The following is a 23,768-nucleotide window of genomic DNA, read 5'->3' as shown; positions in this document are numbered from 1 at the left end:
ATCGACATGCATACGCCCTATGGCCATGGCCTCGTTAGGTAGTAGGTAAGGTAGGATGTGGAAGCGGGTGTTCCTGCGTTGGATCAACAAGGAGCCACGAATACTGGACCGGGCTTGGATATTATGTGGTGTAGTAAGTAGAATACTCCAGCATGCTCTCTCTTGGGGCCCCATCAACATACGATCCCGAGAATCTGGCACCATGCGCCGATCGATACGCCACGTGGATCCCCACAATCTTCACGTTGCTGGCGTTCTGGAAGCGGCCGATGCTCCCGAGGCTCGGGGAAGGTAACAAATGACAAGGACACGCACCCAGACAACTGATATAGAAATTGTACAACACACACCACGGAGCCAACAATCATCTTTGGGCCCAACTCAAGTTCAACCAGCATATCCATTGTCCAGCGGTCAACCTGTCAAGCAGTGATTGTAAATCACGTAACCACACCTGACAGCAAGCGGCCACACGAACTCGGGAGTCGGGACAGGGCCCGAGGTTGCTTCACCCGCGCGGCACCAAGTGCGGCACCGAGGGCGCCAGCTGTCACGGACGCGGGACGGGATCAAACTCTTGGCTAAGGGGAAGTCCCGACAAACAGTCCCGGGCCGCTAACAAGTAACAACCCGTAATTCCATTGGCGGACCAATCCGGCCAAACTTTCAAGTTCGGTTCAGGGGGTTTGCCCCACCCCGTTCTGAGCCGGACATCCGGACCAGCACCGGCTTGCCAAGCCTCAGCCGCCGGTGTCTCAGGTTACTGCAACATCATGTTGCGACCGAGGAAGGGTACAGAGTTGCCTGCTCCAATTCCTCCCAAAGCTTCCACTATCATACGTACGAAGTAATCCACCAGACAGTAGACATCAGGAAACCAGCAAGTAGGTAAGCCCAGACCACTACGTCTTATACGGCCAATCAGCAGGAGGCAGCTCAGGCACAGCGCTTCGACAACTAAGTGACTTCATTCCCTAACGCACGATAGATCACGATTAGTTACGCTACCCCCCAGTATGCCGGCGAGACGATAGCGTTAAATCCTCGGACGGACCGTCTTGCAGCAGCTCATGGCAGGTAACTGGCGTCAAAGTACTTGGCGCTCTGATAATTGCTGCCTAGGACTGACGACATGGTGACGGCCGAGCTCAGCTTGGTCGAGAAGGAAGCCCGAGTGCCCGCGGCTCCGGTGCCCGTATTGCCGTACTCGCCAAACAGGACGTGTCCCGTGCGCTCGTCGCCCGAGTTCCAGATCCTCCACCCGGCCGAGTTGATGACCTCGCTCATGGAGGTCTTTTGGAACACCACCCGCGCGTACTCGGCCCATGGCCTCCCCAGGTAGTACGCGCCCTTGGGCACCGTGTTGCCCGAGGCCGCGGCGACGTTGCAGTTGTTGAACACGTAGTAGCCTGGGCTCGAAGAGGACTGTCGACCGGACGCTGTGGGACGAATGGAAGTGTCAGTGCATGGCTTATCAACTGTAGGTCCTTCTTTGCCATCTCTATCCCCCTTTTTCCTTGATGCGCTTGAATGAAGATAGGGGTGGCTTCAGTTCCTACCTGTAATGTAACCCAGGGACGCGGCCACAACCCTGATATCGCCTGAACCTCAGTTAGCTCGATCTGAAGAGCGCCTTGAGAATTCGAGATCGGTAGGCGATGCAGGTTCTGCTTACACTTCTCAAACCACGCAGGGGCATCCCGGCCAAAGATAAAGTCGGTTGCGCCCTGAATCAGACACTTCGAATACACCTGGGCCCCGGTGTTTGCTAGCAGCGTGTCCTCTATATACAGCGTCAGTTTTCTTCGCGCTTCAGTACCACTTTAAGTCAGAAACCCATCACGTACGGTAGCCGGTGAGCGCACAACCGTAGTACCCGCTCTCAGCCTGGGCGCTGACGGCCACAGCCTGGCTGCCCTTGCCATAGGTATTCGCGACGTTGACGTTGTAGAGGCGAAACCCCGCGGCCTTGACGCGCAGGGTAGCCGTCTCGTCGTTGGTCAGGCCGTCGGCCTGAGACTTGCTGCCCGTGATGGTGACGCGGTTGGCCGCGTACGAGCTCGTATCGGCCGTCGACCCGTACACGCTCAGCTGCGCCTGGCGCGCGGGCACAAGCACCTGCTCCGTGTACACGCCCGGGTAGATGAAGACGCACTGCGCCGCCGTCGACGTCGTCGACAGCGCGTTCACCGCCGCCTGGATCGTCGTGTACTGTCCCCCGCCGCCGGACTTGGACACGGTCAGGCACCCTGCGGGAGGACTGGTTCGGCTTGCCGCGAGGGCCGTACTGAGGAGGGCGGTTAGCGCGGTGAGAAGCTTCATTTCGTTTTATGTGCTTGTCTCGGGTAGTTTGACTCGGCGATACCACGTGCTTGCTCGAGGATAAACGGCGACTGAGGGAGAGAGGCTTGGGACCCCTGGAAGTGAATTCTGATTTGCTTGGTGGCTCTATCGAGTTATTATAAACTCGGCATCTGCTCTCTTCAGCAATGAACACCTCCGTGTGGAGAGCACCAAAGAGCTTCGCCGGGTGATTGGCGGACTTATACTACACCGTCCGGGGTCGCATCTCGGAGGGAGAGCAGCACAGGACTAGTCGCGGTCAGTGATGCGGATACGTCACAGAAGGGAGGTTGAACCTTGCCCATGTTGGTACTTGCAATTGACTGTCATGATGTATTCATTGAGTTGCGGGCAGAGCCGAGGTTGTTGGCACACCTCATTTGCGGATAAACTCGCCGCCCATAACCTCGGACACGCGTTGCCCTAGGGCTAAGCGATCGTTGCGGGAGAGTGGCCCCAAATAAGGGATGAGAGCCTTTACCCCGGAATCATTTCCCGGTCTGGGGTCGGCACGGTTGGACTGGAGAATGGCTGTAACAACTACCCCACTCGGCTATAAATGACTGCGTGCAAGTATGGTTTCAACTGAAATGAGAGGACTGTGAGTCTGGCCTCTGAGGCAGCATATCTAAGTAGAGCCTGGTGTTGGATATAAAAGGCTCGGTTACCTCGATATCCCTATGTAGGTAAGTCGCATAAACAAGAGTGCCGAGACATGAGTTAACGTTGGCAGGCGCTTCCAGCCTCCATTGCGTGAGTATAGCGGATTTTCAATAGTTTCCCCTCGGACCGATCTTGACGTGGCTCCATTCCAGTTCCTGCGACAAAGTGCAAGAGTCACAAAACGCCTTAGGGGCCGCAGCTTGAGGTGTTAAAGAGAAGAATCATTCCTTCTCCGGTCTGATGGTCTGGACTCGGGAAGTCTGGAAGTCACGACGGCGATGACGCCGTACCATGCGATGCGATAGGATCCACCGTCCCAGCGACAAACGTCCAAGCAATGATGTTGGGGTATTGAAATGAAGAGCATGGGCATTGAGATCTGAACTTCCCGAGGGGGGGAGGGGAGGGGGGGGGTTTATACTGGCGCGAAGCAGTCAGGCCGGGTTGGACTTTCCTTCTTTGGTGGGCTTCAGTTTTGAAGGGAAGCCGCGAAAGACGTTGACAGTATCCCTGGACGTCTTTCAAGCATGTCCAAACTCCAAACTGAAAGCCGGACAAGTTCAGTCAACACATCCGGCGCTCGAAGCTTGGTGGAGATGAACATCCCACCGCCGTGCTTTCCGCCGATCTTGGCAACGCCGGTGAAAGACGAAAACACCACCAGTGACCACTCAGAACGCGCTCGGCGACGCCTCGGGCCTGTTGACGTAGTCAAGATACTACGGGCAGCTGCGTAGAGGCAGTTGCCAGTTGGGCACGACGAAAAATGGAAGGGTCGATGGGTAAGTCCCTGGTTCGCGTGACCGGAAGGAATCGGGATCGAATCCCATTAAGGCATATCGTTGTTTCCATCTCGAGTCGTTCAACAGAATGATGCAGGTGCAAGCCCAGTTGAGAGTCCTCGTGGCCAATGGCTGAAAATTTCAACGGTTAAAGCCTGCACTCTGCAGCATGGATTGAGATTTCAGAACGCCACGGGGGAAAACTTCTGCAGAAAGCTGCAAGTTCCCATCTGCAAGCCCTCACCGCATCCAGAAACCGCACAACTGCCTGAAAAACCGCCATCACGAATCGAGCTTGATCACTCAGTGTGCCATTCACGCCCATCATGGGAAGCAGCTGTCACGAGCAGAAAAAGCACTTCGGAAATCCGGAGTTTGCGTCGCATGCATGTGCCGTATATTCCGAATGGCTTGCCTTGCAACATCGTCTCCGGTCTCACGCGAACCATGTCTCAGTCAACGGTCGTGACCTGACGATCGCTGATGTTGTTGCTGTATCGCTGTGAGTAAAGTGGTTCTGCTCCTTCATGCCTTCATACGTGGACAGCAATGCTGATTCTCCTCCCTCGCAGACACGGCGTCTCGGCAGATATCAGCGACGATCAACAGCTTCACAAACTCATCAATGACAGCGTTGAGTTTCTTGAAAAAGAGCTCGAAGCCGGCCGTGTCATCTATGGCGTCAACACCGGCTTCGGCGGCAGCGCAAACACGAGGACGCAGCACTTTGAGCGCCTCCAGAGCGCGGCGATCCAGCATCTCAACGTCGGAATTTTACTTGAAGCCGACAGGACTAGCGATTCTTCCCTCGGCATCACTTCAAAGAACCCGCTGCTCCGAAGCCACGCACTACCAAGTCCAGTTGTGAAGGCGGCCATGCTGATTCGTTGCAACTCGCTTGTCCGAGGGCATTCTGGTGTGCGACTCCAGGTCATTGAGTCAATTATGCACCTCCTAGCCAGGGATCTGGTCCCGGTAGTGCCGCTGCGAGGCAGCATCTCTGCATCGGGCGATTTGTCGACCCTCTCATACATTGCCGGTGTTATCGAGGGCAACCCCAACATATTTGTCAGAACTGAGGGCGGAAAGACGGTTCTTCGGGCGAACGAAGCCCTCAAGATACACCAACTGGCCCCGATGCGACTCCAAGCCAAGGAAGGCCTCGGCATTACCAACGGCACCGCGCCAAGCTGCGCCGCCGCATGCCTCGTGATGCACGAAGCCAACCGGCTCGCCCTCCTCGTTCAACTGCTCACAGCAATGGCCACCGAGGCGCTCTCCGGCACAGCGCATAACTACGATCCCTTCATCTCGGAGGTTCGCCCGCACGCTGGTCAGGCCGAGGCAGCCGCCAACATTCTCCGGTTCCTGTCCGGCTCCCAACTCAGCCCCTATTCCTCCTCCTATGCCACCGCGCAGAAGCGAATCGGCCTCGCCCAGGACCGCTACGCTCTGCGCACCGCGCCGCAATGGATCGGCCCTCAGCTTGAGGACCTGGCGCTGGCCACGAGACAGGTGGCCACGGAACTCAACGCGACGACCGACAACCCGCTGATCGACGTGGCCGGCAGTACCATCCACCACGGCGGCAATTTCCAGGCTATGGCGCTGACGTCGGCCATGGACAAGACGCTGGCGGCGCTGCAGAACCTGGGCCGGCTGCTGTTTGCGCAAGCGAGCGAGATGATCAACAACACCACCTCACACGGCCTACCCCCAAACCTAGCCGCCGACGACCCCTCGGCCTCCTTCACGGCTAAAGGCTTCGACGTCAACATGGCTGCCTATGCCGCCGAGCTCGCTTACCTCGCCCGCGGGCCCGTCAGCGCCTGCATGCAGCCCGCCGAGATGGCCAACCAGAGCGTCAACTCCATGGCCCTCGTCGCCGCTCGCTATGCCGCCGAAGCCGTCGAGGTTTTGAGTCTCATGGCGGCTACCTACATATGGATTCTTTGCCAGGCGCTGGATTTGCGGTGTTTACGCGTCGAGTTTGGGCGGGCGGTTGAGAGAGAGGTCAGCCGGGTTATTCGCCTGTCTTTGCTTGCCGATCTTACATTCGTGGACCTGGTGAAGGACTTGGTGAGGTATGACGAGTTTCTGCGGTTCGTGACCGAAGTGACGGAGGCGGTTCTGCAAAGGTGGGATCAGCTTTCACATCTGGATCTGCGGGATCGGAGCAAGACGGCTGCGAACGAGTCGTTGGGACCGGTGCTGGAGTGCATTGCCAAGTATCGAGACACGGTCGGGGACCTACGGTTGGAAAAGATACCGGATTATCAGAAGCTGATGGCCGAGATGCTCGAGAAGCGCTACAACGACATCCGCGCACAATTCTTCCGCGGGCAACTGACAGCTGCCACATACATCAGCCCCGCATCCAGAGTGGTGTTCGCCTGGGTTCGGAAGGATTTGAAGATCCCGTTCCACAGGGGCCTTGAGGACCACCCCACGCTGCTCTTGCGCAAGGCCGAGGGAGCCCGGGCATGCAACGGGGACGGCGTTCAGGACGATGGCGCTAATGGTGTTGTGCGACCGGACGAGGAACTGTTGGCGCGGGGTAGGACACTCGGGACCATGGCAAGCGACATCTACGAGGCGATACGCCGCGGCGAGCTGCATGACCGAATCATGAAATTCGGAGAAGATGCTGGCCTCTGGCGTTGACCCGGCAGCAACATACGAGGCACCTAAAATAGAGGCTTCTCAGGGGTAAGACTCACGAAGAGGCAAGGAACAGGCGCAGCTCAATAACGCCGTATTGTTTTCAGGGGAAGGGGACACTGGTTTAGTAGTAATACTCGGACGGCAGAGAATTCTGCATTTCTCGCAGGTAAAAGTCTCGGGATAATACAGCTTATGCTAGTTCGAGCGGTGGCTCTAGAACTGCGTTGGGCGCAACCCGATAGATCCATAGAAACAATACTATGACTGACCATAAAGGCTTAGCTCGAATACGTCGCGAAGGGGAATGTGATACTCAGGCTCACGACCAAAGAACCATCTGTGCCTCGTAAAGACTCAGGAGCCAGAGAGATGTGGTCTTGCAGTGTCCGAGTGAAACGCCTGGCATGTAGCTGAGTGAATCCGACGTCTGTTTTCCTACTAGGGGTTGAGAAACATCAAGCATAAAACGATGAGCAGCCCTCTACTGCTAGTAGTAGCTGCCAGAGCTAACCTCTACATTAACCCAACCAGAATCCAAATCTGCGTCAGCTTCTATTTCGACCCAGTCATTTATCTCCCTCCCATCCAGCTCCACAGGCCCATGAAGGGACGTCTCGTCGTCACTGTCAGGCAAGGCTTGAACGGCTTGGGTAAGCCGCATGTGCAAGTGAGCGTATAAGCAGGCGTCTCGAGGGATCTGTTCATTCTGCTCTCGGAGGCTTGAAGGCTTCCCCTTTGCCTCTTTCTCAGGTTGGGCCCGTCGGGGCGGCTTTGGTGCATCACTAGAGCGGGCCTCCTTGAGCTCTTTGATCTCAGGATTCAAGTGCAATTTCTCAATTCCTCGGGTAACTGTGTTGATCTCTGCTGTGAGATTAGACGTCAGTTACTAAGTTTTTACTTAGCTCGAGATCCGGTTGTGCTTATCCTACCTACCATCAAGGTCTTCTTCTTCCTCTTGGGCAAGGTTGGCACGTTCGACTTGCTTTCGGAGCGCCTCTTGTGATGGAAGAGAATGTCAGCACATCATGACAATATGGACCCGGGAACATCTTTTGAGGTTTGTCGGCCGGTCATCACCTTCTAGAATCTCCGAGACGGCGCTGAAGTATTCCCGTTTCAGCTGGAGAGCCTTGTCTCGCTTGTCACGGGCAGCTTTCAAACTGATGTGTCTATATGAAGCCGCAACGAGACTGATCAGCTCGCTCGGGGACCGGGTCTTGAGTCCCTCGACAACTCCTGCTTCAGCGACGGCGCGGATCTCATTATGCGTTGGTGCATGTCCTTTCCCTCGCCAAAGCTTTTTTTCTTGGGCACCAGAAATTAGATGGTTCGTCTTCCAGACTGCCTGACGGGAGGGATGGACGGTGCTTACTTTGAAGGTCCCAGTTAACGAGGTCTGGCTTAGTGTTGCCTAGGGAGTGTTAGGCTAAGATGGCGATTCTCTTGAAAGCAGTATTACATACCGGCTTCGTAGGTCCTGGATGCACTAGCCATAATTCAAGAGTAGCCCTTACTGATGACTGTAAAAGGGAGAGTAAAGTTGTCGTGAGCTGCTCCGAGAGGAAAGGTGTTTGTCGTTGCCCAGCCCATCTTTTAATGGCAGCCATCACAGCGATCAGGTCTACTATCTGCCTAGGATGGTGAGTATACAAAAAAAAGGTAACCTGTTATGTACTCGGTGGAGCAGTGCAGGTAGCAGCACGTCACTGGTATGACAAGGGATGTGTTGTCTTTGCTCACTTCAAATTCGGATCATGCTGGCAGCTGGTCTAGAAGTTAGAACATAGTAGGTACATGTAGAAGATGATGTGTTGGACTCGGGAAAGAAGAACACTTGGATGCTCTTGGAATTACTATGAATAGGTTGCCAGTTCCGTCTAGATAGCTACAGGTACTGAGATTCTGGAAACAATGTAAGGTATGCTGTGGGCAACATCATATTGTTCATGAGTGAAACTCAGGGGAAATAAGGTTAAACGTAGCCCAGGCGTTTTGCATGTAGGTTCGTCTCTAGCTGGCGTGCTGGACCAAATCTACCTTACTCTGTCCGGAGACATACAGCCCAGTGAGTCAAAGGTTGATGATACCTGAGAGATCTCCAAAACTCCAAGATCATACATTGTCAGAGAGTCGGGGCCGGGGGTTGGGGGGAACTGTGTGAGCATTGGGATCTTCATCTGATAATTTGATTCAGGGATTGCAGGTGTACCTGACGATACTTGTCCTATACACTCAAGGTGTCACCATGACAGCCTGAGATTTTCCACAAGCCAGGTCTACTGTGTATGGCGAGACTCAGCTAGACCCTGAATATTCCCAGCACAACTTTGACAGGGTTCAGGTTCACTGTCGGGTTAGGGTTACACTTGAACATCATTTACGTTGTGCGCCCGGCACGTGTTTCGCACTGGGCCGCGTTTGATATCAACCCCTCCCCCTCATCAGCCCGTCGGGCACAACCAAACAGAACCTAGAACGAGATCTTGACATCAATTTGCTCTTGATTCACCTCCGACAGTCCAACTCCAAAACAGGTTCAAAAACAGGGCCCGAATCTCGGACCGGAACCATGGTGCGTGTCATAATTTCAAGTTGCTGCTACAGTGCTACTATTCAAGTCACGATTCAGGAACCACGTTGAGGATCAGATAACCATGAAATCCGTACTGATAAACCCCTATGTCAATCTAGGCCCCGAAACCCAGCACCTTGTCCGCCGAACAGGTCCGCCAGTTCAAGGAGGTTTTTGATGTCTTTGTACGTCACCTTGACACTGCCACCGTGCAGGCCACGGCCATATACGTGTATGGATACCTAAGTTACATGTACTTTGAACTAATGTGGATCTGCTGGTGGTGCAATTCAGGACAAGGATAACACTGGTAGGACTGAGATGATTTCCAACCCTCATTGACCAAATCCACCGAATGCTGACACGAACAATCCCCAGGCGACATCACCGCTAGCGAGCTCGGCAAGGTCATGCGCGAGCTTGGCCTGAATCCCAGCGACGAGGAACTCAAGGACCTCATCAACGAAGCTGATCTCAACAAGGACGGCGTTATATCGTTTGAGGGTGGGCAGCTGTCCACTTGAACCCTTCAATTGGATAGCTCCCATGGAATTCACTGACGCGCGTGTTTGTCTCAGAGTTTCTGGCCCTAATGTCCAAGGACGTCGGAGAGGTGGACACCGAAGAGGAGCTCATCAACGCCTTCAAGGTGTTTGACAAGGACGGCAGCGGCACCATCTCGAGCGAAGAGCTGCGCAACGTCCTCAAGTCGCTGGGCGAGAACCTGACCGACGCCGAGCTCGACGAGATGGTCAAGCTGGCTGACCGCGACGGCGATGGGCACATCGATTGTAAGAATATCCTACATGGCTCCCTGCCTACGTAACTACTGACGTAGGCATCCTTTCGTTCTTTTGCTGTGGTTGCTGATCTGGCATGATGGTTTAGACAAGGAGTTTGCCCACATCATGAAATAGACGCACGGATATGCTGGTTCTCAAGAGTCAAAGGGGGAAAAGCAAGGGTTCTCGTGCTGTGTGGGCATAGGTTAGCTAGCCTACCAGATCTGGGTGATTTCGTCTTTTTCCGAGTGATTCTTATTCTGCGGGTTGCAAATCAAATCTCTGATAAACCGGGCATCCCTCTGTTTGAGCAGATCCATTGTTGTCCGCTATCTGACAACGCCCTCCTCGCCGCTCATCTACAGTGACTACCTAGGTATGCTTCATGAATCAAGTCCACCTTCCTACTTTCACTCCCCCCAGGTTGAGTTGAAGTCCAACGGTACTGGGCAGTCCCCCTCTAATCCGCCTCGAAGAGAGGTTTACTGTTCGATCCCTATACAAAGCACCTAGCGTGCTAGCTCAGCAGTAAGCTGCTGAACGTGGCCGTTGTGAACCTGAACGCCCTAGGAAATTGCGTTTCCTTGGGGCAGTCATCCCAGCAACGACGGCATGTATGCTAGCTAGTAGCAGTCTTCCTCTATCCCACCATTTGCCCGGCCTCAGAACCCGGAGGTCACTCGATTGTAAAGAGTCGCAGCTACCACTGATGAGGTGAAACCCCGTTGAATGTAATCATCTCTGTATCTGGTCAACGTCTGGGAGTGCCCCCCGTTGCCCAACTGCAATTCCAACAGAATCAAGCCAGTTATTACTCGCCAATTGGATATCGTTTGTGAGTAGACAGCAACGCTTGTTTTGGCTTTACTAGTCAGGGCTTCATAATCGCGGACCTGCCCCACTACCTCGTATATGCGTCTCATATGACAATCCAGTTTACCGTTATAGTGCTGTCAACTCAGAGATGCACACAGTCATACATTTCAATGCAACCACCTCAGAGCCGAATATGCCATTCCAAATAGCTCGTTTTATTTGGTTTGATAGCCGTTACTGCGCACTCCAGTTGTCTACGACACAAAAATTTGGAGGTGTCCCAGGAGGCTACGATACCAAGTCCAGCAACGTACCCCAGTCGTCCTGATTCTCCCTCCTGATCTCTACCGGTTCCCGGTTCTTGACCAGTGCATACAGACTGTTCCCCTTAAAGTAGACCAACACGCCCCGCTTGCCATCCGACGCCGAGATCCTGTACATGGGACCTTCGACATGGACCTTGGTAGGTTCGCGCATGAACTGCAAGTCATTCTCCTGACACCACTCCTCCATGACCTGCCTAAAGCTGATCTCCTCGGGCCTCTTGACCGAAGCAGTGGCATCCTCTCTGCCGCGAGAAGGTTTCTCCTCCCTCCTCCGCCTAGGCGACCTTGCCCTCGGTTGCAGAGCCGGGCCTTTGGCCGGTGGTTCCAGTTCATCCCTCGCCCGATCGCCCAGGTCCAGCGCCCTCTCGATCAGCGCGGTGCCCTTGTCAAATTCAGCCACGATGGACGGCAGCGCCTTGATCTCGTCTGGAAACACCTCATCGTGCCACCACTGGAACCACTGGCCGATTTCGTCATAATTCGTCTCGTCCAGGAGCAGCCACTGGTAGAGCGCGTCGTGCCACATGGGGAACACCTCGGCAACGACAACCTCGGCGAGCATGCTGGGGCGGACCACGTCGAGCCACTCAAACAGCTTGTCCAGTACGTCCATGTACGGCGCCTGGTCCTGCGGGTCGACGCGGAAGTGCGTCCGCAGGAACCGCGCCATGCCCGGCAGCAGGTGGTTCATGACCAGCGGGGTCCAGTGGTCGCGGGCGCCGCCGCTGGGGCGGAGCACATCCTTCCACTGCTTCAACCCCGGGATGACGTCCCGCCTAAAGTCCCACGAGTCGATGAGCTGGCGGAATTTCCGGCGGACGTCGGCGACCAGGCCGGTGGAGCTCTTGGGGTCGAGGTGGGCGGGCGGGAGATACGGCAGCCAGGGGAAAATCCAGCTGTGCGGGAGGTTGTGGGTGTGCTTCTTTGGCTGCCACTTCTGGAGGGCGTCTTCCAGCTTGCGGATGACGTCCCCCAGCACTTGCGCGCGGACAAAGGGGGGCAGGAGGCCGTCCCACGCCTCGATCACGGCAATGAGCGGGTCGGGGTCGCGCACGCTCCAATCCCGGATGGTGCCGGCGAGGGTTCGATACCATAGCTCGTACATCATGGTTTCATAGGGTGTTGCCGTGGGTCGGCGGTAGGTCTTCTTTGCCGGCTGGTCGAGGCCGAGCAGGGGGCGGATCGAGTTGAGCCCATCCACGAACCTGGGTTTGGGCTCTTCGAGCGGTTCCCAAAGCTGGCGGAACTGGTTGAATACGGGGTGGATGGCGGCGACGGCGAGCGCAGAAAGCTCCTCCTTGATCTGCGGCAGCATAGAGTCTGAGAGGGAGCTGTTCGCATCCCCAAGACCAGAAATGATATGGTCCAGCCGATAGCTTAGATCCGCTTTCCGGTCCACCTCTCCGCTCTCCGTCGGTTGAGAAGCCACTTCGCATGCTGTAGTAACCGACTTATTGCCCTGCAAGCTCGCCGAGAGCTCTTCCAGCTCTTGTAGCTCTTGCTTGAGCTGCAATTCCAAGTAGGCTTTGCGCTCCTGCAAACCCTGCCACTCCTCAAGAATGGCCATGAAGTCATTCTGTGCACGCCGGGCGAGCTTCCTGTTCTCGGCTGCTTCGACGGATTCTGTCGAAGCGGCGCCTCCTGTGGGGGTCATCAATCCAGAAGACGACGTGAGCATCCTCTTGCCTGGCCCAGTCATGTCCAGAATCGGCGTGAAGGCGTCAGGAATGTTAAGGCCAGGGGCTGCCTTCTTGATCTCATCCATCGTGAGGTATTTTGCTTTCGCGCGTCTCGGGGTGCTAGCACCACTGCCGCCGCCACTGCTAATGCCACCCGCAAGGGCCGTTTTCCTACGGGCGGCCTTCTTCTTCTTCTCCTCTTCCTCCGAGTCCACAACCTCCTCGCCGCGAAGTCGGGCTTGCCGCTTCTCCTCCTCCCTCTCTTGTTTTGTCTTCTCTTTTACGGCGCCCAAACCAGCCCCTTGGGGTCGCAGGTTTGCCTCAATGATGACGTTCCGCCCTTGGCCCTCCTTTCCGAGGCCTTTGCCTTCGACGTAACCCATTTTGGCCATCATGCGCGCGGCGAATGAATCGGTGTTGATTTTCGTCTTCCCACCTCTGGCCTGGCTGAATGTGCTTGGGGCCGCCGTGCGGGGCGTGTTCGGTTCATCGTCTTTCACAAGAAGTGTCGGTACCTTCGCTGACGTCGGCGCAAACCCGGTCCCCAGGGGATTGCTGGCGTCGAATTTGGACTTAACAAAGGCCTTCTGGGGATGTGCTGAGGCTTTAGAGGGCAACTGTTGCTGAGTAGGAGGCGTCCATCCTAGACCTCCCGATGCAGCGCCCTTGAAGCCGAGACCTACACCGCCCATCTCTTCGTCGTCGTCGTCCTCTTCCTCCTCTGCAGCAGCTTCCTTGGGATCTGTTTCGGCATACTCGCCGCCCTCACTCTGCTGATCCTCATCTTCCTCATCCTGATCATCTTCGTCGGAGCTGGGCTTCGGGTTGGCTGAAGAGACGAAGCTCACACCCTTGTTGCGGAGCGTTTTGTGCTTCCACTTCCGACTCGGCCCTTCATCTTCGCTTTCAGACCCAAATATCCCGAGAGCTGCGCTCTCCTTGGCGTCGCGACCTGTGCGGCGCCGCTTCCTGGGGTTGTAGTCGGCGAATTCGCTGTCGTGGGGATTCCGCGAGGGCATCAAGTATTCGTCTTCCTCCTCCGCATCGGACTCGGAGGATGAGTATTCGGCAGCGCTCGCCTTGTTCAGACGAGAAGGCTCAAACCGCATTTCATCGATGCGCGCCATGCTGAGTGCGGTGAGTGCGTGGCAGAGAAACTTTATGGTACTTCGGTGTTCTGAGCTCGGAGAGTGTCTGGGCTTGTGACGCCACAGGCCACTTGCTGAGACTTTGCCGCTTTGGTGCTTATCTTATCGGCGAAGTGATCAAGCACCTCGGAAATGCAATTGTTGAGGTCAAGTGAAGGTACTCCGTATTCTTCAACTACTGTAATTCCAAAGGTACCTTTGACCAACTCGTCATGAATGACAGTAAAAGGAAGGAGTAAGGTTTTTTGGGTTGTACAATATAGTATTCGATGTTTTCAGTGAAGAGAAATAATAAGATCTATCGATCGGGTATCTTGTTGTTGATTACATCCGACGCTTGCGCCTTCCCAGCGTCTCCAGGACGCGGCTTCTAAGAAAGTACTGCAGCAGCCCGCACCTGGAACCCCCAAAAACACGCTATCGTCAATTGCCTGCAGCACCACCAAATCCCCTCGAATCCCCACGATTTCAATCGCTATCACGCAATGGCGCTCACGTTCATGACAACTTCTTGCTGTGCCGGCGGGTTGGTACGCGCCCCTGAGAACAGCATTTTTTTCCGCAGCCTCAACTCCAGGAAGTGGTCGACAACGCTCTTGACCTGTTCCTCGTAACTTGCAAACCGGAAGCCAAACGTCATTTCGGTCAAACTCGCATCCATGGGCAGCCGTGTCGTCTTGACGCTGCCTCCCGACACGAGGATCTTGGCCTTCATGGCCTCCGGGAACGACTGCCTGGCAATTTCAATTGCGTCGTCCCATCGCGCTGGCTGGCTTAGGATGTAGCTCTGGTTCCCAAGGACCCACGGGTCCAGGGCTGAGACATGGGCTCGCGCCACATCCTCTATGTGCACGGTGGCGCCGGCGTACGGCCCAAATCGCTTGCCGAGCAGCAGAGCCAATACCACCGAGTTGGTCCCCTGCATGACTTGCGACGCCGTCGTGGCATTGTCGTTGCGGCCCAATACGAATCCCGGATGCAGGAACACGACGTCAAACGGCGGCCGTACTTGATCGATCCAAGCCTCGGCTTGCTGCAGCGCTGCCACCTTGGATGCGGCGTATGCGTGGAACTCGGACTTGTACGGGCCCGGCGTGAAGGGGATGCGATCGCACGGTGAGACCGGCCGGCGTGGGTCGCGCTTTTTTGTCCCTTCAAGCTCGTCCATTGGCACGAGGGCAACAAAGGAGCTGGTGATGACAATCCGTCGGACGGTGCCAGTAAGATATGCAGCCTCCAGCAAATTTAGGGTGCCGCGGACTGCTGGCTGGATGAAGTGCGCATCATGTTGGCTGAGCGGGACGTTGTTCCCGCCCGAGGCCAACGGCGAGGCGATGTGGATAATATGTGTCGCTCCCTCGACGGCAGCATCATATGCACCAGGAACAGTGATGTCGGGCACGATGGTAAATGTGAGCCGGGATTGTGGGTTTAGCGCTTGAATCTGCGGCCGCGCCAACACCGACGCCATTTTTGCTTCCGACCGGACGGCGGCCCGGACGCGGTAACCCGCCCGGAGGAGGTGGACCAGGGTACATGAGCCGACATGGCCCGTTGCACCAGTGATAAACACAAGGTCTTTTGAGGAAACCATCTTCTAAACGGAAGAGTGTTGGTAGCGAGGAATGGGTATAGGAATGCGGACGAGGTGATGTCTTCCAACACGATCTGAGGACAATCAAAGAGTTCTCCATGCGGTATATGAGCATTTTTGACAAAGGGCCGCAAGGGGCGCCAGACTGTTTTCGGGAGCGCCTCCTTGTTTCGTGGCGAGGGGCCCGGCTCGCGTGCCGCCGCCTGCCAACGCCAACCCCCGTCTGTCATTGGCAAGATTGGTGTAGCCTGATCTTGTGCAGCTGAGCACTACCCATGCGCCAACGGGCGAGCCGATGAGCTATCGGCTCATGGAGATGATTCTCAATTACACTACATTGATGAGCCTCTGTGCATCCGTGCGATTGAGGGGGCGACTGGAGCGCGACTGGAGCCGCCGACTTCCGGGTCTAAACGGCATTCGAGCTTGGCGCCCTCCGAACAGGCCGCTTCTTTCCTCGCGCATTCAAGTTCTGAGGATGAGCAGGTCTGCTGACACGCAGCAGATCCTCGCTCGATCCTCTTGAATGTCTCCTTAGGCTAGTTCTACTCTGCGACTGGTTCAACCCCGCCATGCAATGGCCTTGACATGTGACCTTTCTGCGCAAGCAAACTGGGTCGGCCTTGGGAACCCCGACTTTCCGACTGGGCTCTGGAGGTTGCGCAGGCAACAAGACGCAACTTCTCAGGGGCAAAGTCTCAACAACCGCCCAGAACCAACTGAGTGACGTAAACCCCGCTGTGAAGACTCGGGTGATCAACATTGAACATGCTGCGGTGTGTTTGAAGCGTTGCGTCTCCCGGTATGTCATCGGAGCATAGCGTTATGTTGCCAAACTAGGAAATAGCCGTGGCACAAGTCGCCGCGCAAACCTCGATGTGCGGTGACGGTTTCATGACCCATCCCCAGCCTCCAAAAAGCACAGTACGGCACGTTCCTACGCAATCGTCGCAAGGGAGAAGGAGGATCGAGAAGGGAGGGCTCCAGGGCAAACGGCTATTCGCTGTCAAGGTGGCAAACCCTGGAGAGCATAAGCACGGTCACCTCCCCCGCCGCTTGCATTGCACACTGCAGATGGCGTGCGTTGCTCACCAATCCAGACTGCACTTGCGACTCAAGTTGGGCTCCCCGCTTCAACAAACGCGCGTTGGTCTGTGTTTCCCAACAACAGGTGGCAGCCATTGGCCAGAACATTGATCACTCTCATTTTCTACCACTGCCCTATCCATTCTCACCATTCTACAATCCCAACTTCTGCTCACTGCTATGCCTCAGAAGGACTCGTGCTCATGCTTACTCTGGCCTAGTCTTGTTGTCCTTGACTGGTGAGATTGGCAAGGAGACAAGACACTTCATCTTCGCGCGACAGCCACAGTCCGATATCAGAACAGTGGCCCGGCTTTGGTGCACCCAATCGGCGCTTTCGCGGCGCTCTCCCGGCGGGCCTTCTATCTCAGCACCAAGATGCCGAAGTCGGTTCAAAAGATGGCTCTCTCAGACGAGCTGTTCGCTGGGAAACGCTCCGGTAAGGTGCGCAGATGGCGTTCGGAACAAACTTCAAGAATTTGATAATGGCGTCAACTAGCAACTGGCGTTGTTCGGTTATCAGCCCTACCCAACGAGTTCTCACAGGGTCCCGCCAGCCTGGGTCTAGGCCATGGGCGACCGCTTGGCTGCGGTGGCCGAGTGTGGGGCAGGGACTGAAATTTGATCCGCGTCTTTTGCGGCCGACCTCCCGTCTCCCCAGGCCGCCCCGGAGACGGAATCTTCCATCATCCCAGTAGTCGCCCGCGCCCGCGCTCTCCGGTATTGCTGTCGCAGTGTCGCTGCCGATAGTTTCGGAGGCCAGGATCTAAGCGAGCCGATAAAGTCGTTTTCAGCGCAATATTGGCCAACACGGCTTGTCTCGGAGCAGCGCCTGTGGCATCTATGACTACACTTATTCCTAGTGAGTGCCCCCTAATGGTGTGCGGCAAATTCAAGCGCTAGTAGCAAGTAGGGAGCTGCCAAGCTATCAGTTTATTCCTCTTAGGGAGGATCCTTCTTGCAGTTTGTCGATATGCCTCCACCTGAGTCCAGCACCATCCATCAAGGTATCCATCGAGCCATCCTACGATCCTCAAACAAGACCTTGAAGGCCAGGTGCGCACACCCAGAGACTCAATCCGGCTAGATTAGCCAAAACCCTGCTGTGATGCCTCGACGAGTGACGAGGTCGACATCAACGAATTATCAAGCTATGCATCATACACCCATCAATATCACCGAGGCCCGGCCCACTCCGGGCTAAATCCGACAGGTGATAGGTAGTTACACCAAAAGTCCATGCCTTCGTAGTACAAAAAGAAGGGTCAGTTTGTGGCTTGAGATTGAGGAAAGTTTCCCATCCCTTCCAGGGAATGCCATCTGCGACACCGACTTCCATATGGAACTAGCAGCTTAGCTTCGGAATTCAGCGGCATGGTGTACCGCCTCCTGGTCTACCCAATAACCGTCCTTGGGGCTGCATAGTGAGGAGGCCCATCTCTCTCTTAGAGAAGCCACACGTGCACTTCCGGGCCAATGGAGCCCAACAAGGTGCCGCAAGAGGCTTGCAGTAATATCGCCACATGCTTGCGTATCCGGCCGTCTGGAAGCGATATTGACTGGTCTGGTGTGTGGCTTGTCGCACTAACACTCCCTGCATAAGCCCAGCTTAGCTAGCCACTTCGACGCCAGGCCTTGGGCGGTGTCGGTAGCCAGATCGGGGGTGGTTAGTAGTTTGTAAGAGTGGCTCTTTCTTTTCACGGCGGGAGTTTTCTGTGCTATGCATGGTACTTCTCGTTCGTCTCAACGCTTCGTCTGTACCCAAGGAGGCACCTACTTACTGTCTAGTGGTCTCGGCAGTTCCACGAATGGAATCATGAACCTTGATGAAAGAGCTGGACAGGTGGAGAAGAACGAGTTGCATGCAAGAGCCCCTTCCGAGGACTTGGGATTCTCCAACAAGGTTGGGAGGAAGGTCGACTGGTGTTCGGGAGGGCAGAATGCATCAGGCGTCTAGCTTAGTAGAGGTACAGAGCGTCGACTACTCGCCAAGGAGGGCAAAAGTCGCTCACCCAAACAGCGCTCTAGGATACACTCATCAAGTCATTGAACGTCCTTTGGGCTTGATGAGAATCCAGGCTTGAGAAAGTTAGCTAACCAATGTCGAGAGCAACATCATATCGAATTCATGCCCTGTATCTGGAGTTAAATTGCCCCCAACAGTTGATCATATCAGACCTGTCATTTTCTTCAAATGGCTGGTCCACCGACCCCATGTACAGTACTGTACATACTCCACGGGCCCCAGGTCTCCCTGAGTGCAATATTGGTACAAATCATGTTTCCAGGTACGGGTGCTCAAGGTGAGAGGGGCCAGAGGACTCGGAAGATATGAAAGGCGGGGCTAGCAAAGGGGACGAGCTACAAGAGGGAGTCGAAGGTACCTTAGACATTACGAGTGGAACTTGGCAAACGCATGGTCTCCTCACTTTGGACTCCTGAAGATTATATGCTCACTGTTTATGCAATTCGACGAATCCTCCTTAATGTATAAACACATCTCCGGTGCCCCTCCTCAACTCCAGGTTGTCCTCAGTCAAGACCCCATCATCACTCAACCCTCAGGCTTACAATGTACAAGCCCTAACAAGAGACCGAACTGCCGCCATCCACACTCCATTCCCTCCCCCGACGTGGTTAAAGAAGGTTCCATGGCCGGCACTTGTTTGCCGCGCAGTATCCATTGCAGCAGGGCCCAACGGGTTGGCCATTCGCGTAGCAGTCGCTGTAGTTGGGCACGCACATGCCTTCGCACTTGACAGAAACAATGGCTTGGGGCGGGCCGACCAAGACCAGGTTGGTGCCGTCGGGCGAGATGCTGCTTGTGAAGGTCACCTGGGCGTCGCCGGCTGAGCGGAACACGCACTGCGAGTAGGCGTTGTAGTCGGGAGCTTCGATGACGGCGACAGACATGAGGTTGTCTACATAACAATATGTCAGTGCATTAGGCTTTGCAAAAGGCTGCGGGGAAGTTTTTAGGCCTCTGAAAGGGCTTACTGGTGCGATGCTCAACACCGTCAGCTGGAAAGGACATGGTATACGTTGCGGCTGCCCCGTGAAATCTGAGGTTTACCTGCTGGACATCTCGGCCCTTGCCGGCCTGGGGGCTGAGAGGGAAAGCAGAGGTGCCTGCCAGAAGAGTCGATGCAAGGAGACCAGAGTACTTCATCATGGACTCTAATACCTTGATTTCAAGACGTGGTTAATGGTTGAAGTAACCAATCGCTTGAATGTTGTTCGTATTTGTTCACTCAGGTCGAGCCTGCCGGTTTTGGAGGTCCCCTGGAGTCATTTTATACCAGTACCCCATCGTACCTACTGTGTTGTGCAGTCCGAGTCTTGTACATGTGCTTTAAGATTTCGTGGCTCCCTAAAGCGGCCCGCACCTGCCTGAATGCAGACTGAACACTTGTCAAACAGTCAACTTGGAAAGATAAGGTAGGAGTGAGAGGTGTGACATGATGACATCGAACAGTAGGCAACCAAGCCTGGAACATGCTGGAACTCTTTCCATTGCGAACTACCACGAGAGCCAAGGCCTGTCATCTGAACTGTGAGACGGGACACAATCAGAACAGCCTGAAGGCTGAGCGGCGGCTATGGTTTGACGTATCCTTGGACTGCCCCCGCTAATACTCTAGGTAGGCATAATTCCATCACTGCCGTGGTTGTTTGTGCCCCAGAAGAGCGTGGAATCCAACCCAGCGTCCTGCCAGTGGCATCGCCAACCCACGATAACTGACTGACTTGCATACTTCGTACATGTAGTTCCGAATTCCGATCGTCTCTGAGTCAAATAGGGCCTGCCTCGGTAAGCAAGTGAATGGATCTAACTTCGACATCAGCAAGGACATTCGAGACAGACGTACGGTCCAGACCAAATGGAACTTGACGGTCAACCAGCCTACCAGGAAGTCGCGTCCTTCCTCCAGCTGAGTTCAGCGCATGTACCCGCTGTTGGCAAGAATTTTGTATGTGAAAGTTCTCCTCTCGACTACCCCTCTTAACAGAGCCTGGCGCATCTGTACCTGACACGTTGAGGCGGTCACACCTTGTGCCTGGTAGTGACCACCACAATTGTCGGGCTCGAGCAAGTCGCAGACACGAACCCTCTTGCCCAGAAGATTTCGAAAAGCTCTCGCTTGTCTCTCCGTCTCGGTTGCAACATGACACAATGCAGTTACTCATATTGAGCATTCTGATTCTGTGATTCAACGGCACCGCTGACCCCATATGGGCCATGCTGACGTTCTCCATGATCGAAGCGCCTTGTTCTCTCATGGCACACCGGACTACCTAGGTATGCAGGTAGTAGGGTGTCCCCGTCACATACAAGAACCGGCTTGATCACCCGGCCGTCTCGCACGTGTTGAAGCGCCGTGTGCAGTTCCTTGAAGCCGTAGAAGCTGAGCAGCTTATCGAACGGAAATTTTCCTAGGGGTCTCAGTGAGCGCTTACGCTGCTATCCAAGGACCAAGGGTCAAGTACTCAGGCAATACTAACCTTCTCGCCACAGAGCAATCATCTTAGGTATTGCCTAGACACACTCGGTAAGCTGAAGGCACCAACGCTGCTGCTAGAGAGTCCGTAACGTACCACGCGCGGCACCGAGTCACCCTGGTGTGTGCCTCGGTATGTTATCCCCTTCGCCAAATGCTGGCTCAGCGTTACCTGCATGATATCCAGAGACCCGCCGACGGTGATGAGTGTACCCCTGGCCTTGAGCGCCAGATGACCGACTTTGACCAAGTCTCCTCGCCCAACGCAGTCCAGAACGTAGTCAAACCCGTGCTCTCCGGGCGTCAACTTTTTCAGCCTTTCGATCAACTGCTCCTCTGACTCCCTCCCCGCAGCAAAGGCAGACGAATCGACCAGATCTGTCGCCGCCTCGCGCACGCAAGCAGGGAGCATGGAAAGCTTCTTGGCCGACTTGTCCACCAGCACCAGCCTCGCCGGCCCGCTCAGCTTTGCCGCAAGACACGCCGCCAGGCCAACCGATCCCGCTCCGAAGATGCACACCGAACTTCCCTGGCCGGGCCGCGCAACGTTGAAGATGGCCCCTGCCCCGGTCTGAATCCCACACCCGAGCGCAGCAAAGAGACACATCTCCCGCGAGGAAGTCTCTGGCGGCAGTTTCACCGCGCTCCTTGCCCGCGCCACGATCCGTCGGCCCATGCTGCTCTGCCCAAAGAAGAGCCCCTTAACCTTGACTTCGCCCCCCTCCCCCTTGACAGCGCCGACGACTCTTCCGTCAAAATTCAACCTCCTTAACTCAACACAATAGGCGTCCCCATTCCCCTCACACATTTGGCATGTCCCGCAACTGGCATAGGACAAGACGACCTTGTCACCGACAGCGAGGCCGACAACAGAGCTTCCAACCTCGACGACGGTGCCCGCGCACTCGTGGCCTAGAATGAGTGGTGGGGCGCAGTAGGCGAACGCGCCGCTCGCGGCTTTAACGTCGGTTGCGCAGACGGAAAAGGCTGCCGTGTCCAGCAGGATCTCGTCCGCGGCGATCGGGAGTGTGTAGGTCACTGTGATCAGCATGATGGGTTGAGTCGGGAATAGGGAGACGTATGCTTGTGAGGTGAAACTTGACTTAAAAATGGGAGGGGTTTGATCAGGTTGGGGATGATCATGATTATCATCATGATGTGCGGGGGGTGAGGCCGAGGTAGGAGAGGGCATTTCTGTTGCTATGGTCAGGTTGTCGATACAACATGTGTTATACCTTGGTAAATCCGTGGTGGCTGGGGGATAAGAACTATCACTAGTAGTCTTAGTAGTAGAGGTAGTAGAGATAGGTGAGGTGATGTAGCGGAGATAGTGGAACTCTTGGTAGGGGTGTGTAGGTTGGAACGCGAGGAGGCATGGACGCAAGGATAAGATGATGGGCTAGCCCTATGTTGAGTGATAGTTAGGGAAATCTGAGTTCATTGCAGTAATAGGCGGTAGGACTAGCCTTCGATGCCTGCCACCGGGTAAGGACCTACGGGATGCGGGGGTGCGGGCTGTAGGATGCTCGGCAGATATAGCAGGCTGCCCCTTTTCACTTATATCCTCACCAGCGTCCCACAGATTCAGAATATTGCCGCTATTGACAAGCTTCTAGACCCCGTTCGTCCGCTAACGCTATCTCAATCTATCTGAACCAAAATCAAGCACTCCGGGCCCGGAATAGGACCGGATATACTCTCTGATGGTCTCCCTCAAATCGCCCGACCTGAGCCCGAGTGTTCCGTTCGCCAGCTCCCCATTCTCGACTGCATGTCCCGCGCCATCAGCAAAGTTGTACGCCAAGAGCACCTCGAAGAAAGCACTAGGGTCTCCCTTAGCCAGTTTCTCCTCGGCAATCCTGGACAGCTCTGTTGTGCTGGTGTGGGTCACGGCAAACTGGACCCCCGTCTCTTCTTCAAATATCTTGAGCAGCTGGTTCTGGGTCACTGTGTGCTCGACTACTTCGTAGTACTGGTTGGCCGTCTCCTCGTCGCGCTGCAGGACGGCCACGACGGACTGTGCCACAAAGGCCAGTGTTGACACGGAAACGGGCTCGTTGCCCGAGTCGAATATGTTTGCGGTCTTGTCTTTGAGATTGATGCCAAAGACTCCGTGGTCCAGGCCCTTGATCGAATTTTGTCAGCACGTCTTTTCTGGACTTGGTCCCGTCACTATACTATAGGTAAGTAGATAGGAGAATGGGTCCATGGACTTACCCAGTCCAGAAACAGATGGGTTGCAATCCCGGTCCAAGTCATGCGGTGGCCCGAGTCATAGCCCGCCTGCTCAATCACGAAGTCAACCGTTTTGGTCTTTTCAGCCAGCAGCTCCTTGAAGCGGCCGGTGAGCTTGCCGGGGCGGGTATTGTGGCCGAACTCGGCGGGGATGAATCGCTTCACGCGAGCAATCCGCGCACACTCCGCCCACCAGCTTTGCTCCCCGGCCACTGAGCCGGGTGCCGTGCTGATGACGACATCCTGGTCCTCCAATGCATCAATCAATCCTTCCATGTAGTCGAGCGCGACCTTTCGAATCTCGACACCCTCGGGGAATGTTGCCGTAGAGTCCTGCCGGGTGATCGCCGTGACTTTGAAGCCAGCTGCGATAAGAGCCCGGACGACGGGTTTTCCCACGCTGCCCGAGGCCTACAGTGAGTGTTAGCCGAATTGAGGTGTTGGATGCGCTGAGACAGGTGAGACCTTACGCCAATCACGGCCACAGTTTTGTAAGCCATTATGGGGGTATACAAGAACTGATGTATGTCGGTGTTGAACTGATGTATGTCGGTGTTGAACTGATGTATGTCGGTGTTG

General features: G+C 55.3%; 9 protein-coding genes across 9 annotated transcripts; 2 read left to right on the top strand and 7 right to left on the bottom strand.

Moving 5' to 3' along the window:
• Window positions 1–1,068: 1,068 nt before the first annotated feature.
• On the bottom strand, window positions 1,069–2,322 carry N656DRAFT_802950 (carbohydrate esterase family 8 protein; the record flags this gene model as incomplete). The annotated part of the gene is made up of 4 exons (XM_064818304.1): window positions 1,069–1,439; window positions 1,560–1,601; window positions 1,676–1,783; window positions 1,848–2,322. The coding sequence occupies 4 exons, from the start codon at window positions 2,320–2,322 to the stop codon at window positions 1,069–1,071; spliced, it is 996 nt and encodes a 331-aa protein (XP_064664703.1).
• A 1,792-nt stretch (window positions 2,323–4,114) lies between these two features.
• On the top strand, window positions 4,115–6,452 carry N656DRAFT_720706 (phenylalanine ammonia-lyase; the record flags this gene model as incomplete). Its single annotated transcript, XM_064812460.1, has 2 exons — window positions 4,115–4,290; window positions 4,361–6,452. The coding sequence occupies 2 exons, from the start codon at window positions 4,115–4,117 to the stop codon at window positions 6,450–6,452; spliced, it is 2,268 nt and encodes a 755-aa protein (XP_064664702.1).
• A 487-nt stretch (window positions 6,453–6,939) lies between these two features.
• N656DRAFT_802948 (uncharacterized protein) lies at window positions 6,940–7,946 on the bottom strand (the record flags this gene model as incomplete). The annotated part of the gene is made up of 5 exons (XM_064818303.1): window positions 6,940–7,316; window positions 7,386–7,448; window positions 7,530–7,757; window positions 7,825–7,863; window positions 7,916–7,946. 5 exons carry the CDS (start codon window positions 7,944–7,946, stop codon window positions 6,940–6,942), a joined length of 738 nt encoding a protein of 245 aa, XP_064664701.1.
• A 1,075-nt stretch (window positions 7,947–9,021) lies between these two features.
• N656DRAFT_772811 (EF-hand) lies at window positions 9,022–9,941 on the top strand (the record flags this gene model as incomplete). Its single annotated transcript, XM_064813954.1, has 6 exons — window positions 9,022–9,024; window positions 9,144–9,209; window positions 9,319–9,334; window positions 9,403–9,528; window positions 9,603–9,815; window positions 9,913–9,941. 6 exons carry the CDS (start codon window positions 9,022–9,024, stop codon window positions 9,939–9,941), a joined length of 453 nt encoding a protein of 150 aa, XP_064664700.1.
• An 876-nt stretch (window positions 9,942–10,817) lies between these two features.
• N656DRAFT_785637 (TFP11-domain-containing protein) lies at window positions 10,818–13,818 on the bottom strand. The gene has a single exon (XM_064816431.1). The coding sequence runs from the start codon at window positions 13,752–13,754 to the stop codon at window positions 10,911–10,913; it is 2,844 nt and encodes a 947-aa protein (XP_064664699.1). The 5' UTR covers window positions 13,755–13,818; the 3' UTR covers window positions 10,818–10,910.
• A 53-nt stretch (window positions 13,819–13,871) lies between these two features.
• Window positions 13,872–15,574, bottom strand: N656DRAFT_558071 (NAD(P)-binding protein). The gene has a single exon (XM_064810076.1). It carries the CDS (start codon window positions 15,367–15,369, stop codon window positions 14,254–14,256), a length of 1,116 nt encoding a protein of 371 aa, XP_064664698.1. The 5' UTR covers window positions 15,370–15,574; the 3' UTR covers window positions 13,872–14,253.
• Window positions 15,575–18,934: 3,360 nt separating this feature from the next.
• Window positions 18,935–19,561, bottom strand: N656DRAFT_785634 (uncharacterized protein). Its single transcript, XM_064816430.1, has 2 exons — window positions 19,453–19,561; window positions 18,935–19,376 (listed from the first exon to the last, which is right to left on the bottom strand). Exons 1-2 carry the CDS (start codon window positions 19,487–19,489, stop codon window positions 19,093–19,095), a joined length of 321 nt encoding a protein of 106 aa, XP_064664697.1. The 5' UTR covers window positions 19,490–19,561; the 3' UTR covers window positions 18,935–19,092.
• Window positions 19,562–20,635: 1,074 nt separating this feature from the next.
• N656DRAFT_720735 (GroES-like protein) lies at window positions 20,636–22,005 on the bottom strand (the record flags this gene model as incomplete). Its single annotated transcript, XM_064812462.1, has 2 exons — window positions 20,636–20,889; window positions 21,021–22,005. 2 exons carry the CDS (start codon window positions 22,003–22,005, stop codon window positions 20,636–20,638), a joined length of 1,239 nt encoding a protein of 412 aa, XP_064664696.1.
• A 584-nt stretch (window positions 22,006–22,589) lies between these two features.
• N656DRAFT_840598 (isoflavone reductase) lies at window positions 22,590–23,689 on the bottom strand (the record flags this gene model as incomplete). Its single annotated transcript, XM_064818952.1, has 3 exons — window positions 22,590–23,079; window positions 23,172–23,600; window positions 23,660–23,689. 3 exons carry the CDS (start codon window positions 23,687–23,689, stop codon window positions 22,591–22,593), a joined length of 948 nt encoding a protein of 315 aa, XP_064664695.1.
• Between the last annotated feature and the right edge of the window lie 79 nt (window positions 23,690–23,768).

The sequence above is a fragment of the Canariomyces notabilis genome (assembly GCF_033297395.1).
Source record: "Canariomyces notabilis strain CBS 508.74 unplaced genomic scaffold N656scaffold_50, whole genome shotgun sequence".
In the NCBI taxonomy this organism is placed as follows: domain Eukaryota; kingdom Fungi; phylum Ascomycota; class Sordariomycetes; order Sordariales; family Chaetomiaceae; genus Canariomyces; species Canariomyces notabilis.
This window is presented reverse-complemented; position numbering and strand designations above follow the sequence as displayed.

What these genes read in the sequence shown, in the direction of transcription:
- N656DRAFT_785637 (XM_064816431.1), bottom strand. Translation starts at nt 13,754, where the DNA reads ATGGCGCGCATCGATGAAATGCGGTTTGAGCCTTCTCGTCTGAACAAG.
- N656DRAFT_558071 (XM_064810076.1), bottom strand. Translation starts at nt 15,369, where the DNA reads ATGGTTTCCTCAAAAGACCTTGTGTTTATCACTGGTGCAACGGGCCAT.
- N656DRAFT_785634 (XM_064816430.1), bottom strand. Translation starts at nt 19,489, where the DNA reads ATGTCCTTTCCAGCTGACGGTGTTGAGCATCGCACCA. An exon ending in CGGTGTTGAGCATCGCACCA is followed by an intron (nt 19,377 to 19,452) that starts GTAAGCCCTTTC and finishes ATTGTTATGTAG; the next exon opens with ACAACCTCATGTCTGTCGCC.